Raw genomic sequence first — 17,486 nt, forward strand, 5'->3', positions numbered from 1 at the left:
GTCTACTCTACCCTATCGCATACAAACGTACATGGACTTATTCCAGCTGTAGGCTACAGACCTGCCTATAGAAATGTACGTACATAAGAAGAGCATTGATTTTCTCATCCAGAGTGAGGGGAATTTTATACATTCCTGTGGATTTCCTTAAAAACCTATATGATTTCACTGATTACTCAAGCCAAAAGTAACAGGGTCAGCAGAATCTTTTAGAGGTATCACGTAACAAAGGTGATGTTTATATAATATTAAAACCATCACCCATTATTTACATAAATGTGCTTAATATCACAGCGCATTTAAAAGAAGGATTCTACACAAAGCAGATATTCATTCATGACATTCAAAAGCTACTTAACTTTCATATAATGGAAACAATCCTTTATGCAATCTGATCCATGAATTTAAAAATCCTTCCTTTCATATTCCTTCTTTTATAAAATGCTGATCCAGGGGAAAAAATTCATCTTAGCTAATGTAGTCCAACACTATTTCTCTTGCATTTTATTTAAACCAAAGATTTTTAGGAAGAACATCCATCTCTCCTAGAATTAGTCTGGTTACCCTTGAAGGCACATTCTAATTCTTTCCATTTCTTATATTTCCTAAATATTTTTTATCCACATTTAGTATTTCTTTAACCAAAGTAATGCCCCATACTTTTGGGCTGGCGCTAATGGAATTCTAAATAGTTTCCCCTTGAATATATATTCCAAAATACATTGTTCTTGTCCTAGGCTACAAATATTTTGTTAAAACACACTTTGGGGATAGTGGCTATATGGATGGGTAAATGAAAAAAAAAACTAAACTAAATGCTTCCTCTGAGAAGAAAATGATCAGTGATTATTGTGGGCAGATACTATCTTAAATCCCTAATTTTGAGACAGTCTAAACAGCAAAGTGGTTTTGCATTTCTTTAAGTTTTATTCAATATTAACAAAACTATTCATTTAAAGAACTGTTAGAACTGTTATAGAGTCTTTAAACATGACTAAAATTTCCTTTGAGGAGAGAAATGATTAATCTGTTATCCAAGTAAAACCTAGTCAATTTACTTCCTAAATTGAAATGTGGAAATATGAGCTAAATAGATAGACTTAAAGAGAAAGAAATCGGTTCTTGAGTCTTGTCTGTCTCTTTCTGTCTCTGTCTCTCTGTCTCTCTCTCAACATGTGCACAGGGAAAGAATTTTGATTTAACATTTGTGTACAAACACTAAACAAAATAGAAGGAAAATTATGTGATTAGTTCATATGGTTAGTATAAGCTCTAGTGTTTGCTGGAACAAAATGGGAGGCATGTACTATATCATAGTAGATATTAAAGCCTAAGAATTTTGTCAGAAAAAATAATTTTAGAATGTGCAATTCAAAGGGCAAATTTAGAAAACTTCATGTTGGAATTCTTGCCAATCTGAAATCTTTGAGACCTTGGTATAAATAAAAGTGTGACTATATTGGAATTCTTATTTTACAGTACAAGAGGGTCCCAAGTAATCATTTGGATTCATTTTCTCCATTGGATGAGGGCCAACAGAATCAAGAGTAGTTATATTGAGTCCTGGTATTAATCATACACTCTTCTTTTTTTGGGGGGCTGCTGGGAAACAACTGTGGCATGCAGAGAGATTAGAAATGGGAGAGCTCTTTCCAGCCAAAGGTCTAGATGAGTCTCATAGATATAGCCATGGACACGCTGGACAAATGTAGAAGTGTTTGAAGCTAAAAACCAAAGGATTTATTTTCGGCGGAGAAAGAAATATTATAACCCCGAGCATCATCTTTCACAAAGCCATTGAGTATAAATAGTAATTCTTCATATACTTGAAAACAAAATTGTTTCAACCTAAACCTTCTTATAAAATGTTTTCTAAAATGTTAGAAGATGTGACTGGGGTGACAGTGGGGGTAGAGGGAGGGGAGTGAAGAACAGAGAGGCGTAAAGGTACTAATATTGTGACATCTCCCATTTGGTATTGTGTTTTATTCTTCTCTAAATTTTCTATTCACATGTGATGTACCCTTTCAATGGCATTTTTCTTTTTCTTTTTTTTAAGCAGGCTCTATGTTCAACATGAGGCTTGAACTCACGACCCTGAGATAAGAGTCACATGCTCTACTGACTGAGCCAGCCAGGCACCTCCCATGATATATTTCTTGATAAATTTTTTTTTAATATTACAAGATGATGTTTAGTATGCTATTATGATTCTATGCACCACAATTACCTGTTAACATAGCTGCAAGCTATTTTTTTAAAAACTATTTTATTTGTGTACATCTAGAAAAATATCATACTCTAATTATAAAAGATGTTAACATTAAACTTTTTTTCCACAAGTTTTAGACTAGAATTTTGTACTATGAAAACTGAGGGGAATTGCCAGAGGAGAGTCAGGAAAAGTAAATCTGAGTAGAAATTCCTCTCACTCCTGAAATACCTATTATTCCCATAAAATAGCTCCATTATAACAATTCTGTAAAGGAATTTGGGTGGAGATACACTAAAAAGTTTAGAAAAATATGTATCTCTATAGAGAATTCTCTTTCAATCAGTCTGTTTCCTGTCTCTACATTGCTACTGTATCTGGTATCAGGAGCACATTGTTTACAGCAAGTAATTTTTAATGGGAAGAGAGAGTCAGGGGAGAAATCTTTAAGGTTTCAAAGGCACACTCCAAAGTACTAGTTTTAACTTAACTTTAAATATACATTTGAAAATTCACAGGCTCTCTAGTAATACTGTAGCTTTTGGAATTCATTCAGAAGGGGTTTAAAACAGAAATGCTGGCATAGGGCACCTGGTGGCTCATTCCATTAAGCTTCCAACTCTTGATTTGGGCTCAGGTCATGATCTTGTGGTTTGTGAGTTCAAGCCCCACATCGGACTCTGTGCTGACATTGGGAACCTGCTTGGGATTCTCTCTCTCCCTCTCTCTCTGTCCCTCCCCTGCTTGTACTCCCCCTTTCAAAATGAATAAACAAACATTCAAAATATATTAAAAAATGGAAATGCTAACAATCATGAACTTCAGTGGTATGAATGGTGTCACTGTAACACTTTGCTTCATTGGCATGATGCCCATTGTAACGAACATCCCTGAAGCTATATTTTAATTTTGTGCAAACTTTATACACCACACACATACACACGCACACACACACACATGTTTGAATGGCAGACCAAGATAAAATATCAGAGGGACAATCTACTGTACATATGTGTCCCTTTTTTTTTTTTTATCTTGTCTGATATTTGGACTCAGACTATCCTAGTCCATTGGTTAAGGCCCTAAAACTGATTAAGCTTCCTTGCCAGAGAAAAGCGAGTTGCCTTCAAATAAATAGGTAGCTTCCATTTAGTTTACTGCACAAATGAACGATAAAGAATCTGTGCTAACTGGCTAGAACAGTGAGACTTTACACAGAAGGAATGAGAAACAGGCAGCTGGGATGTCAGAGATAAGTAATTAGTAGTCAATGGGTGCATCTTCGTTCTTGGTACTTCCGGGTTTTATTTGAACAGGTAAGCTAGGCTATAGTTTGTGTGAATTAAGGGAACTGATCCTGCTCAAAGGGAATGTAGTTGGGTCAGATTGGAATGGTGGACTCTGTATTATGCAAACTGTATCCAGACTGTCTGTGTTTCTGTCTGATTTTCAGATCTAGTCTCAAGAAACTTGCTGCACCTCCCACTAAAAGTCAGAATAAAACACACTTCCAGCACCACATACCCCAAAGCGTCTCAAAGAACACGGGCACCTACATGGAAGAACACATTATGTAGTGCTCACCAGCTCCTGGACCAGCAAACTAAAAAAGGAACATCATTTTAGATGTACATTTGAAATAATTCATGAGACTGAGAAGAAAGGAAAGAAGAAAGGAAGAAAGATCCCAGCATAAACAGACTTGGGAAGGAAATAGCGACAGCAAAGATAAAAAAAAGTTTGAGTAATAAAAGATGAGAAATTCACATTGGTTCAGACCTAGAAAAATGTCCTCAACATCCAAGCTAAGAATTTTCATCAATTTCTCCAGTGAGGAGGTACTCAATATTTTATCATTTGTAATACATTGTATAGAAACATGCCTTCATTAGCTATTTGACAAATGTATTTGTTCTCTTCCCAAAGTGAATAAGTCCTTTATATGAATATTTTTGTCATCTTCTCAAAGCCTCCAGTTAAAGAATCCTTCCAACTATTGGCCTGGGGCCCCCACCTAATTATTGTAGCCAGAATAAGTATCCCTTATCACTTTGACAAATTCTGTTTCTCTAACTTAGGTGCATCATGTACTAAACACAAAATGAAATCTTAATTTCCAGGGCCCATATTTTAAAATGAGTAATGTTTAAACACATATCTCTCAGATGTCAATGAAGGCACTCCATGATCTTTCCATACTCATCTCTATATTATAGCCATTCCAATCACAGGTCACTAATAATGGTGCTAGGACCTTTAATACCTCCATGCTATTTCCTGTGCCATCACCTTCACCCAGACTGGCTTAAATTTTCTTGTCTACTTGGCAAACACCTACTCATTCTTCTTATTATTATTTTTAATGTTTATTTAGTTTTGAGAGAGTGCAAACAGGGGAGAGGCGGGTAGCGGAGGACAGAGGATCCAAAGTGGGCTCTGCACTGACAGGCTGACAGCAGCGAGCCTGATGTGGGGCTTGAACTCACAAACTGTGGGATCATGACCTGGGCTGAAATCAGACACTCAACCCACTGAGCCACCCAGGTGCCCCATAACACCTACTCATTTTTAAAATTTTTTTAATGTTTTTATTCATTTTTGAAGGAGAGAGAGAGACAGAGCACAAACGGGGCAGGGGCAGGGACAGAGAGAGAGGGAGACACAGGGTTCGAAGCAGGCTCCAGGCTCAGACCTGTCAACACAGAGCCTGATGCGGGGCTCGAACCTACAAACTCTGAGATCATGACCTGAGCCGAAGCCAGCCGCTCAATCGACTGAGCCACCAAGGCGCCCCTTCACCTACTCATTTTTAAAGACCCAAGCTTCAAGTGCTTCCACTCACTCTTAATAGAATTGAGTATTATCTCCTTTGTGCCCCAACTGCCCTATATCACTAGTTGGTTTTTCTTATAATCATTTATACCAGTTGATTTTTCTTACTAGATTCTGTCTCTAGCAGGTTATAAGCTCCTTAAGAGTAGTAATTATGCCACATCTCTTCATAACCCCAAGTCTTATGACATTGCCTAATACATAGTAGGCATGACACTCTTTATTTAGTTATTCATTAATTCAGTAAATATTTAAGCATGGAATTTTAATTAAGTCACAGTGATTCCTCCCAGGTACATATGAATGAGAGTACTTACTCATTAAGAGATTGCACAGGCAGTCAATAAGCATTGTGTTCAATAACTAAGTCAAGAATGGATTGACATGTTAACATATGATCACTCGTTAATCTGTATCACAATTACTTATAGTACTTTTAACAATTACTTGTTTAAAATGCAGATTCTTGAGTCCTACCTCAGACATGCTCAATCAGAATCTCTAAGCATAAGACTCAGGAATCCATAATTGTAGAAAGCAACTCATGTGCAATATTCTTACAATAAATTAAGCTGGAGGAAAGAAAATGTTAAGAAAATCCTAAGAAGACAAAATACATTTATAGTATTTTACTGAACAAAATCCATATATAGGAGGACCCACACTGTTCAAATCCATGTTCTTCAAGGGTCAATTATAGTTAATTTGCCTGATCAAAAAACTGGTGATCAAGATTTAAACCCACGCAGACTGACTCTTGATAAAGTTGATGCTGTCAATAATTCTCCCCTTCCTTCCATCTTCCCTCCCTCCCTTCCTCCCTTCCTCCCTCCCTCCCTCCCTCCCTTCCTCCCTCCCTCCCTCCCTCCCTTCCTTTTTTCCTTCCTTCTTTCCTTCCTTCCTTCCTTCTTTCCTTCCTTTCCTTCCTCACACTAACCCCTTGAGTTGATCAAGATTCAACTGTAATCTTTTTCTGCCTTAATTTCCTCCTCTGTATAATGAGGATAATAAAAAGTGTCTACTTAATAGGATTCATTAAGAGGATGAGTTAATATATTTTAAAAATATACTTAAAACAAGGGTGCCTGGTGGTTCAGTAAGTTAAGCGACTGACTTCAGCTTAGGTCATGATTTCATGGTTCATGAGTTCGAGCTCCACGTCGGGCTCTGTGCTGACAGCTCAGAGCCTGGAGCCTGCTTCGGATTCTGTGTCTCCCTCTCTCTCTGCCCCTCCCCCACTCACTCTGTTTCTCTCTCTCAAAAATAAATAAATATTAAAAAGATTAAAAAGTACTTAAAATAATACTCATGCATAGTAAATATTATGAAGTATTTACTATATTATTATTTTTTGAACTCCTGTACTATTAGTTAATAATGTTGCATACTTTTGGTTCTGTGTCTTTTAATTCTGCATTGTTTCTCCCCACTTTCTGTAACCTAAGTTTATATCCTTGATTCTCTATTCTCCATTTTGATATTCACTTCTTTGAAAATAGACTCCACTGTTAAAATCTCAAATACCACTTGCAGATAATGAAGATATCTAAAACGGTAGCTTTGGCCTCTCTCCTGAACTCTAGCTTTCAACTCCAACAGACCTTTGGATGGTTCCAGTAGAATTTCCTACCCAGATGTCAAGCTAAATATGTCTCAAACTGAATTAGTTGTCTTCTCTGACCATTGGCCAATGGCATAATGTTTTGGTCATTCAGACTTGAAATTTCATCTCTATTTTCTCCCTTCCCAATGTAACCAGTTATCAGGCCTTCCTAATTTCTTTTAATAATGATTCTCTTATTTAGCTTTTCTATCATTTCTCCCACAGTTCAAGATACTAGCATATTTCAACACTTACATCTAACTTATCCTCCAACCTTCTCTCTTTTCAATCTTGACATCTGGTACTGATCAGTCTTCTTAAAATGGTAATTTGGAAGATGATCTTTCATCAGTTTGAAGTTCTTTAATTAGTTTCCTATTGCTCATAGACCAAATATTAAATGGTAGAATATAAACTCCATGAAGGGAATAATTTTCACACATTTTTTTCACCAGTGTAACTCAGTGCCTAGAAGAGTTCCTGGCACATAGTAGGTATATTGAATGACTGAATGAACCCTTATTCTGGCATTCAGAGACTTCCATATTTTTCTCTCAATCTCCCTTCTGATGCACAAACTTTTTTTAAAAAAATTTTTTAAATATTTATTTTTGAGAGAGAGAGAGAGCATGAGCAGGAGAGTGACAGAGAAAGAGGGAGACACAGAATCTGAAGCAGGCTCCAGACTCCGAGCTGTCAGCACAGAGCCCGACACGGGGCTCGAACCCACGAACTGCAAGATCATGACCTCAGCTGAAGTTGGACGCTTAACCCACTGAGCCACCCAGGCTCCCCATGATGCACAAACTTCTAATCCAAACTGATGAATCTGTTTCTTTTCCTCTGAATATAATTAAGATATCCTCCTCTTGCCCATTTTTGTGAGTCCCCTGTTCTCCATTTCCAAACACATTATCTTTCTCTGTTCAAGCTATAAAAATCATCTTCACTTTTCAAGGCCCAGCTAAGTCCCAGGGTCTTTGGTTAATCTGTCTTGATAAATTTGATCTATACGAATCTCTACCATCCTAAAAAATCTATAGCATTTAAGCTTTACATTGTTTATTTTTTACTAGGCAAATGCCTCTGCTCCCACAAACAAATGTACTCTATTTGAAGCTATGTGTATGTACCCTTTGGCATCTTGATAAGAGCTCTAGCAACTGTTCTCTTCTTGTAGTCAAAGAACCTGAGATACATTTTAATAATACTCACACGGCATTCAAATATCCGCACTCAACATTATGAACAGAAAAAAAATGTTTTTAATCCTTAATGATTGATGGGAAAATGGAGAGATTAGGTGAATTACTGCTTAATTCTTATCTATTCTTTCCACCAAACCAAATTACCATTCTTTAGTTGACTAGCAATCCAAAAATAGAAAAAATGTAGTTTAAGGCTATTTAAGAATGACTATCATCCCTCAGCCCTGGATTTCTAGAAGGATTCCAGAAAGCTGTGGCTATTTGTCACAGAAATCAAGGGGTAGGAGGGATTTTACGGTGGTTAGACCTGGCAGGTCGCACCTTAACTAAGTGATCAAAGTTAGCATTACTAGTAATAAGATATATCAACATTATATATACCCAATATGATGCCCTGAGAAAGAGACAACATCACTCAGATAGCATTTATGCCAAAAATACATAACCTGAATCTAATCATGAGAATATATCACACAAATCCAAATTGAGAGATCTTCCACCAAATGACTGACCAGTGCTCCTCAAAATGTCCAAGTCATGAAAAACAAGACAGGAACTTCCACAAATGGGAGGAGACTAAGGAGATATAACAGTTTTAATTAATCTCTTTGTTTATTAATTAACTACATTCAGTATAGGCTCCTAAATTAGATACTAGGCCAGACAAAGGAGATCTTAGAAAACTGACAGAATTCGAATAAGAGCTCTAGATTAGTTAAAGGCATTGTATCAATGGTAATTTCCTGGTTTTGATCATTGTACTGCTGCATGTACGTTATCAGTATTAGAGGAAGTTAGGTGAAGGGTATACAGGAACTCTCTGTACTATTTTTGTAACTTTTATGTAAAGCTAAAATTATTTCAAAATAAAAAGTTGAAAAATTGAGGGAAAGAAAGATGAATTAAATTCTGTATTCCTGGACAAAAACAAACAAACAAAAACTCCCCAAATTTTTCCTGGAAAGAAAATTCCTAAAATTGCAAGGGTTGCATCAATCATTTCCATTCATCAATATGCTCTCTTTAACTTTTATAATATGTGTGTAGTGTGGGATGGTTTTCAGCATGTGGAGGGATCATTAGCTGTGGACGGCACCCAGAATAGACCAGGAAAACTTGTTGGAGAAATGATATTCAATGGTATACAGCAGTCACTCATTAAACAGACATGCTAAGTAGTATTTTAGGTGCTGAAAATACAGTGATGAATAAGATAATAGATCCCTGGCCTCCTGTAATTTCCAGTCTTATTAATAAAATGATAAAATCAGAAAGTTAATTTCCCCCCCAAAATTTGGAAGGTAGACTTCTCTCTCAGGCTGTGAAAGGGCTGTGAGGGGATTGAAGCTTATGTTAAAAAAAAAATGTGTTACAAAGATTGGAGAAGGTATTCAAATTGGAAAGACTGTAGTCTCTTAGCCTGTTCTAGATGCATAAACACAAATCATTAATCCATGCTCATAAGCTGGAGGAGGGCAGAAAGCAGAAATTGTAGTACAGTGGGCAGACTGAAAGTCAAGAGTGAAGGGGAGGAAAGATAGAAAGGAGACCGTCACAGTCCGTTTATAATATGGCTTAGGCCACAAGCATCACTGCAAAAACACAAGAAAGTCGGAGGAGAATGAAGGGTCCCGCTGAGTATAATTCCAGACAGTGTGTGTGAAGAGGACGGAGATGAAAAATTGGGGATGGGAGACATGCAAGCGGAAAACATCAAACTGGGGACTGCCGGAAAAAAAGGACGAAGGAAGGATACTAGTCACCTACAAGTTTCGGGGACGACGAGGGAGGATGGCGTGGGAAGCTGGAGCGTCGGGGCGTGGCCGGGGCGGCTGCGGGCCCAGGGGCTTGCGGACCGGGCGCGGGAGCCGGGCTCGGGTCGGGGGTAGGTTGCGGGGCGGAGGGGGAGGTGTGCACTGTGTTTGGTGATGTCATTGCAAGTCAGTGAGCGGTGAAATTTAACACCGGCCGGATTTGCTGCGCTCCTCTTCTTCCAGGGGAAGCAGCCGGCGGCAGTCAAAGCTGAGCGCCTGCAGTTGCTGCCAGCCCCCTCGCACCAACTAGATCTCCGAAGTGGGTGTGTGAGCTTGTCTGACAAATGTTCCGGCGCGGGTTGTTTCCAAGGACTTCCCCCACCCTTCACCCCCTTCATCTCCTTCCCTCCCCCAACCCTTCTCTCCTCCCAGGCCCAAAGCTGAGGGCTCCACTGGAGTCACAGAGTCGCCTTTGAACCGCAAGTGAACTCGAGGGCTGCACTCGCGGCCGAGCTCCAGCTGCTGCCGGCGCCCCGCCGCCTGCCAGTGAGGTCTCGCCTCTCGCCCGCCCTCCCAGAGGAGCGCTCCCCCCCGGGCTTGTCCGTTACCGAGCTAGGGAACTAGAAAGCCTAGCTCGCGTAGATCTACCCTTTGCGTGCTATTTCTGCCCCCCCCCTTCCTATTTCCCTCCTCCCTGGTTGTTGTTGTTGTTGAGGTTTTTGGAGCATCGTTTACATGTGAGTTTTTGTTTTTATTTTTTTCCTTTTTCATGGCCAGTACCTGCACCCTTAGCAGTTCGGAGTTGCCTTCTGTTTTCCGTTAGTGCTTCGCTGCAGGGACAAATGCATACAAATGCATTTAGGAGCCCACAGGACAAGGCGTGGAAAGGTCTCCCACACGGCAAAAACGTAAGTAGCCCAATCGCCAGGATGCAAGGGCTAGACTCACCCCTCTCCCCAATCCCTGGACCCACTGGGCGGGTCGGAGATCTGTGCTCCCGCTCCTTGGCACTTTTTAAAGTTGGGAGCCGGCGAGCAGCCGTGGCATCCTCCCCTTGTCTCCTCAATTTGTAAAACGCCGTGTTTGAAAGGAAGCCTCCTGCCAGCGGATCTCTCAGTTTATGCTAAAGAGGTCCTGCGGCTGGTAAGGAAAATCTCGCTGGCGCGCGTCCCGGTTCCGGCGGCAGAGGCTCCCGAGGCTCCCGCGGCTCCCGCGGCTCCCGCGACTCCCGCGACTCCCGAGCTGAGCTCGCAAGCCCGCCGGGGCTCCAGCTCCCGCCGCCCTCGCGCCCTCCTTCCTTCTTTTCTCAGGGCCCTGGCTGAGGTTCTGCTTTCTCGCGGTGCTTGTTCCGGCGTTCAGCCTGGGGATTGATGGGGTGCTGGCGGTCCTCTGGGCTCTGTGGCCGCAGCCTGGACCACGGGGAACAGACATGGGGCAGGGGGGCCGGAGCTGGGGAGAGGGTACCGGCAAAACCTCGGGCATCAGGGCGCGACTGCACTCAGAGGCAATCTCCTCTTGTTGTTAGGAAGCCAACACACGTGCTGCCCATCTGGGGCCGAGGCTGCGTCCTGCTCCACCGGCCTGTCACTGGGGAAGGGGCTGGACGCGGGGGCGGGGCTGCTCCTCCCGCGGAGGGTTAGCGCAGGCCCCGACTGGCACCCCACCTCCTCTTTGGGCGCTGGTACCTGCTCCTACTCCCTCACTGGGATCAGAGAGTGGAGGGGGGTGCGTGCCTGGGCTGGCTACCCTGCTTCCCCGGGAAGAGGTCAGTGGGTTATGCAAGTTTGTTTCTGGCCCCGGGGCGGGCGGGACCAAAGTGGCTGTGGTCGTTCTCTCCCCCAAGCTGCCCCTTGGGAGAGTAGGTGGGAGGTGGGCAGGGGGCAGAACTGACCGTGCCCGCTGAGGGCAGGCGGAGGGAGGCGGGGCGCGGAGAAAGACCGCCTTGTGGCAGTGTTTGTGTGCACATGTGCTTCCCAGCCGCGTGCAGCCGTGCGTGGCTGGGGCTCGCCCTCACTCTCCTCTGACCCCTTGGAGCCTGGGCGGCTGGGCTTCGGTGCTACCGAGGACGCACCTTCCCACGCTCCCGCAGCCGGACGAATCAGTGGGGAGGAAGGCTCGCAACGCTGGGCGTGGGCCCAGGTGCCCGCGACCAGGGAGGTCCCGGTCCCAGAAGAGGTCAGGCAATGCTGGTCACCTTCCCCAGGGCGGCTCACGTGGGTCGCACCAGCTTCCCAGGCAGGTTTCCCGCCACATTTCTGAAGAGCCCCTCAGCATGGACCCGCTTGGAAAGCCAGGCTCCAGGCGCCGCGGATCCTGCGGGACCACTCGCATCTTCCTGCTGATACGGGCGGGTGGAATGGTGGAATGAGCTTCAGGTCCCCGAGGGGAGGCTCCAACGGGAGAAGCTGGGTGAGGCCCTCCACCTCCTGTCCGGCCGACGCCTCCGCGTTCATCCCTGTGCCCTTCTTGCGCTCCCGGCCAGCTCCCAACCGGAGGGCTTTCCCTTGGACACTGAGTAAGACCTGCGTCGCTGCCCAGCCATCCGCGGGGTTGGTAGCTTTGCTCCATCTCGAGGATTAAAGCAGATCTTCTCCTGGCCTCTGTCTTGTCTGGTTTACGCTTCCCTTCCAGACGCTCCCAGAAAAGGCCCTGCATAAATTTTTGGGCAGTTTGGGGTTTGTAAATTGGGTCCAGATGATTGGGGGGAGGGAGGCAGAGAAACGAAACAGAATGGATTACACCAAGGAACTGAGGAAAAATTAGACTACGTGGAATGGGAAAAGAACCCTGTCAGAGAGATGCTGGGTTGGTTGATAGAGGATTGTGGGAGAACACACGGGGCTAGAAGGCCTCTCTGCCAGGGGGTACCTTGCAGCTTCCTTGACATCCAGCTTATTCCACTACAGTTGTCAGTGAGGGTGGGCTGCAGACAATTAAGAAGTAATTCAAAGAGGGGCGCCTGGGTGGCTCAGTCGGTTGAGCATCCGACTCCGGCTCAGGTCATGATCTCACAGTTGCATGAGTTTGAGCCCCGCATCCGGCTCTGTGCTGACAGATTAGAGCCTGGAGCCTGCTTGAATTCTGTGTCTCCCTCTCTCTCTGTTCCTCCCCCACTCATGCTCTGTCTCTATCTCTCCTTCAAAAATAAATAAAAACATTTAAAAAATTAAAAAAAAAAAAGAAGTAATTCAAAGTTACATCAGATTGTAGCCCCTTATACCTCCAACTATACACATGCCAAGTAGGGAAAAGGTAGTTACTGATTGATCTGAGAAAACTGTTTCTCAAAAAAAAAAAAAAAAAAAAAAAAAAAAAAAAAAAAAAAAATCCAACTTCCTTAAAGAATTATGCGTTCTTCAATTTGAAAAAACAAAAACTGCTACCAACCCTGTAGGGGAGGGGACTTGGCAGAAGCAGCTGATTAGCTGATGATAATGTCAAGCCACTGAATTAAACCTTAGAGTTTCTAATGAAATCCTTGAGGTTTTAATTTTCCACCATCCTCTTGTGGTGAAGTTTTTGTAAGAGCAGGAGCAGTTTTTTAAAAATCACAATTCTGATTAGTCATCCAAAAACATTTACAGTTTTAAAACTGGATCCTTTGTTTCATGGGGCTGCTTTTTTTTTTTTTTAATGTTTATGTATTTTTGAGAGAGAGAGAGAGAGTGATCTCAGGCACAAGTGCATGAGTGGGGGATGGGTAGAGAGAGGGAGACACAGAATCTGAAGCAGGCTCCAGGCTCTGAGCTATCAGCACAGAGCCCCATGTGGGGCTCAAACCCACAAATTGTGAGATCATCACCTGAGCCCAAGTTGGACACTTAACCAACTGAGCCACCCAGCTGCCCCGCATGGTCCTGCTTTTAGGTGAGTTGCTTAATGTGAATTTGTGGAAGTAATAAAGGGAGATTAAAACCAAAAGTCAGGGTTAGATACTATTGTTGTAATCACAGGGTTTCCATAACCAAGGTGGGGGGCGGGGAGGAGTTTTGAATATAAACATCTATTTCCTAGTTGGCATGAAATTCTATTCTTTAAAGTTGCTAAGTTATCTTTGCTATCAAGTAGATGTTTAAAATAAAACTGATGTCTCAAGGACAGGTATTGTAAATTATGGAAAGTAATTTTGAGTGTTGCTTAGACATTCTGCTTGGTAATCTGTGAAGTGACAGGAGAAAAATAAATTTTATCCTGGGAGTGAAAATAGCTGTGCTACTTTCCTTGCCATGCTTTGCAACTGTGACTTATTTTAGAACTTGTAACTCTGAATGAGAAGTGAAGACCATTTCCTTTTCATTCTCGTAAAGGGCTAACATTATTCTGTCATTCATTCACTCAATCATGCACTCGTATATTCAACAAATGTTTTCTGAGCTCCAGCTATGTGCCCAGCATTGTTCTAAGCAGAAGGGATACAGTGGTGGAGCAAGACAGAAACACAATTGCTGTCCTCCCTACGTGCCCAATCTGGTATTGGAAAAAGAAAATGAACAACCAAGTATAACAAAATGAGATAAAGGTATAGGCAGGAGGACACCTACCAGTCCTGGGAAGGTGGGGTGTATATGGAAGGGTAATCCTGGAAAGAAAGGCTCACCAAAGGAAATGAAATCCACACAGAGACCTAACTGGAAAAGGCATGGAACTTTCCAGACAGAACATTAAAAGGCTGAACGGTGAGACAGCACAGTTCATCTGAGGGCCTGGAAGAAATGAAGTTGGTTGAAGCACACATACTTGAGAAGGAATGACCAGAGCTGAATCTGGAGACCAGAGACCAGATTGTGACAGGCCTTTAAACCAGGTTACTTTCTTAGCTAAACATATGGAGGTTAGGATGACCTCACTCCTTGGTCTTGGAATCAGTGTGCATGTAGAAGACACTAGAGAAGTTGTATGTTTATTGAAACTCAAGACCACCTGATAGTCTTACTAACTGAAGATTGACTCATTCATTTAACAATCTTTATTTAACAGTGCTGTGTGTCAGGAACTTCACTAAGGCTAGGTAGCAATCATTTTAACAATCTCTTTGGTATTACAAGGACGGACTAGTTGAGGTATTTTTCTTCCCTGCTACTGATTGGACCCTAGACATTGTGATCCCTTGAAGTGCTTAGGCATTTATCTTCCCCGTACTTCATAAATTCCCTCTACACTTGGAAATTAACCAAAAGTTCTAATGCTTCACACTGCATTAGTTATACAAGTACCTACTGAGTTGAACTGATTGAGAAAGTCATTGTATGTAAGCTAGTGACTACTCCCTGAATCACCCAGCTTTATCCCCACTGCTGGGATGAGAAATGATTTTCAGGTATTTGAGGAATAAAGGACAGAAATTTTACTATTTCTGGATCTTTGCAACAAGTAAAGTTCGCATAACAAAGTTTTTGACTTGTAAATGTAGTGTAATGGAAATTGTTGAAATTATCTATGTATATCACATGTGAGTGGTTTTCAGATTATTTTGCCTTTTCCAACTGGTTTAAATTAAAATCAACAACTCACAAAACAAATTCCCTATTCCTGAGATTTCACAAGTCCTTCCTACTATTCTAACTTGAATCTATGTAGGAATGAGCTTTAGTAGCCTGAAGACATAATACCTGAGAGTCTCATGGGCAGCCTAAACAAAAAGATGCCTGGGATTCCCCTAAAGTAACTAAAACCCTTCAGAAAAGGAGAAAGTTGAATAGCTCTAAGAATTATTTAGGGAAGATGCCTGGGATGGATATTAGTTCCTTAAATATTCTGAGTATGGTCTTTGGATATCTATTTCCTGTCTGATCCCCTCCAGGCCTTTACCTCTCACATGTCTGGTTATGTTTTGATTGTGGCTTCTGTCACACTGAAAATGTGGCTAGCAGACCAGACACACAGAGTATTTCATATTTTGTTAGAAATCCTCAGATATTAAGATCATGGGTTATATTTTCTGAACTTTTATTGACTGTTACCATATTGTTGACTTCTTTTAGATCCCGTCTGTTTTTGTGTAATGCCTGAGTATATGTTCTGGTTAGTTTATATTAGTGACTTACAGTCCAGACATACAGAAAAGTGAACAAAAACAGACATGCTTCAAATATTTGAAAAGTATTCATATTTAATATAACAACTAGAGTTTTTGTTGAAGTAAATATGTGAACAAATGAGCAAACTTAGTAGACTATTTTAGGTTACATAATTAAGAGAGTATTGCATGGAACTGTAGGAAGACGTTTCCAGACTTGTTAAATATCATGTCTATTATATATGGTGATTTATGGAATATCTTGCTAAATAATTTGATCTTTGTCATCTAATGCTGGTATACTAACAGGAGCCCACCACACACAGAGATTTTGAGGTTTTATATTTGGAATGTAAAATATGAAATTTATATTATACCATCACATAATAGAGAAGTTGCCAAGACTCGGGAAATTGAAATGACCCACCCAAGGTCACAGCATAAGTTACAAATAGAAGCAGGTTTAGTATTTTGACTCCAGTGTAGTTTTATTTTCTTATTAACCATGTGGTTTTCTCTCCAGCTTAATACGGGTTTAATTTTTAACTTATTCAAGGACTCCAGCAAGACTTAGCACTAAATGCATGCATAGTACAATGGGACAAGCACAAAGTACAGCTGATGCCCCTGAGAACTCTATTATCGGCTCATGTGGAAATGTGTATTTTTTCTTAATTAAGTGAATGTATAGTAAGTGTGATATCATGGGGGAGGAGGGCAAAACCAAAGAAATAAACAAGCCCAACCCAACCATTTTCCAGAAAGCTTGGATTTATTAGACATCCATTTCATACAGTGATGGAGTTTGGCTCTTTAACTGAGTGTGTCAATTAAGCTTGATGTCTTCTCTGTGTTCCCACTTCAAAGATGAGAAAAACAGTTAAAATGAAAAAAAGGAGAAGAGGAAGACTTTCCACTTAACCTATCATAACAGATATTTTTAAGTTCTTTTTTCTCTTCTTTCTCTCTTTGGACAACCAACTAAAAGTACCCTTATTTTACTTTCCTTTTCTCAAGTGTTAAAAGAATTAGGTCCATAGGGAAGAATTGAATTCCTCATTCATTGGGAGATGTTACTGTTTCTCCTTTCCTTTTTAAAAATGTTTACTAATTGTCAATTTCATGTAACAAATAGATAAAAGGTGAAAACTTGTTGCTTGTTCAGATATTTACTTACTAATTAATCCTAAAAGGTACAATATATATGGGATATAATAAATTTACAATTATAGCATTAAGAGTACAGAATCCAGCCCTCTTTAGGGATGATGGAAACTTCACGGAGCAGATGTTATTCAAATTAGGCTTTGATGATATTTAGGATTCTGACAGGTGAAGACTGAGAGGGCATTTCAGACACTTACAAGGTCTCTCCAGGGAATACAGTATAATGCGATATGGCTGGAGCTTCAGGGGAGGGTGGGGGGTGGTGGTTAGGCATAATGGAATCCATATTGCTATGGATATGGATATCCATATGTTCTTCCTTAGTTGGCTGTTAGTTTGGGGCATACTTAGAAAGAGAGAAAGAAAATCTCTATTTCAGTCATCAATCTCTACCTCTCTATTAGTCATCAGTTTTAATACATAGGTACACTTACATAATGTATGGCTCAACTGATTTGTCATAATCCCCTAAGATCACCTGGCTAAGGGATGTTTGATGTGTTCAGGTTTTCCTGCCTTACACCAGGAATGGACTTGTTAGCATGTCTAGAAAGAACTTTATTTTTCATTTTTCTCCCCTGAGGTCATTGGGGAAGTCTATGAGTTGGCTGAATTGCTAAATGAATAGTGCCGGTTGCTGTACTCTTCATTAGTTAGCTTGCTCTGAACGAAAAAGTGCCCGTTGGGTTGTTTC

The 17,486-nt window shown here is 41.4% G+C and overlaps 1 protein-coding gene across 1 annotated transcript in view; it reads left to right on the forward strand.

Moving 5' to 3' along the window:
* The first annotated feature begins 10,329 nt into the window (after positions 1-10,329).
* The window catches only part of COL24A1 (collagen type XXIV alpha 1 chain), a 390,296-nt gene continuing 383,139 nt past the window's right edge, over positions 10,330-17,486 (forward strand). The window contains exon 1 of the mRNA XM_049618486.1: positions 10,330-10,517. Within this exon, the coding sequence (XP_049474443.1) occupies positions 10,462-10,517 (56 nt within the window). The 5' untranslated portion in view covers positions 10,330-10,461. The remainder of the gene's footprint in view (positions 10,518-17,486) is intronic.

The sequence above is a fragment of the Panthera uncia genome (assembly GCF_023721935.1).
Source record: "Panthera uncia isolate 11264 chromosome C1 unlocalized genomic scaffold, Puncia_PCG_1.0 HiC_scaffold_4, whole genome shotgun sequence".
Lineage (NCBI taxonomy): Eukaryota > Metazoa > Chordata > Mammalia > Carnivora > Felidae > Panthera > Panthera uncia.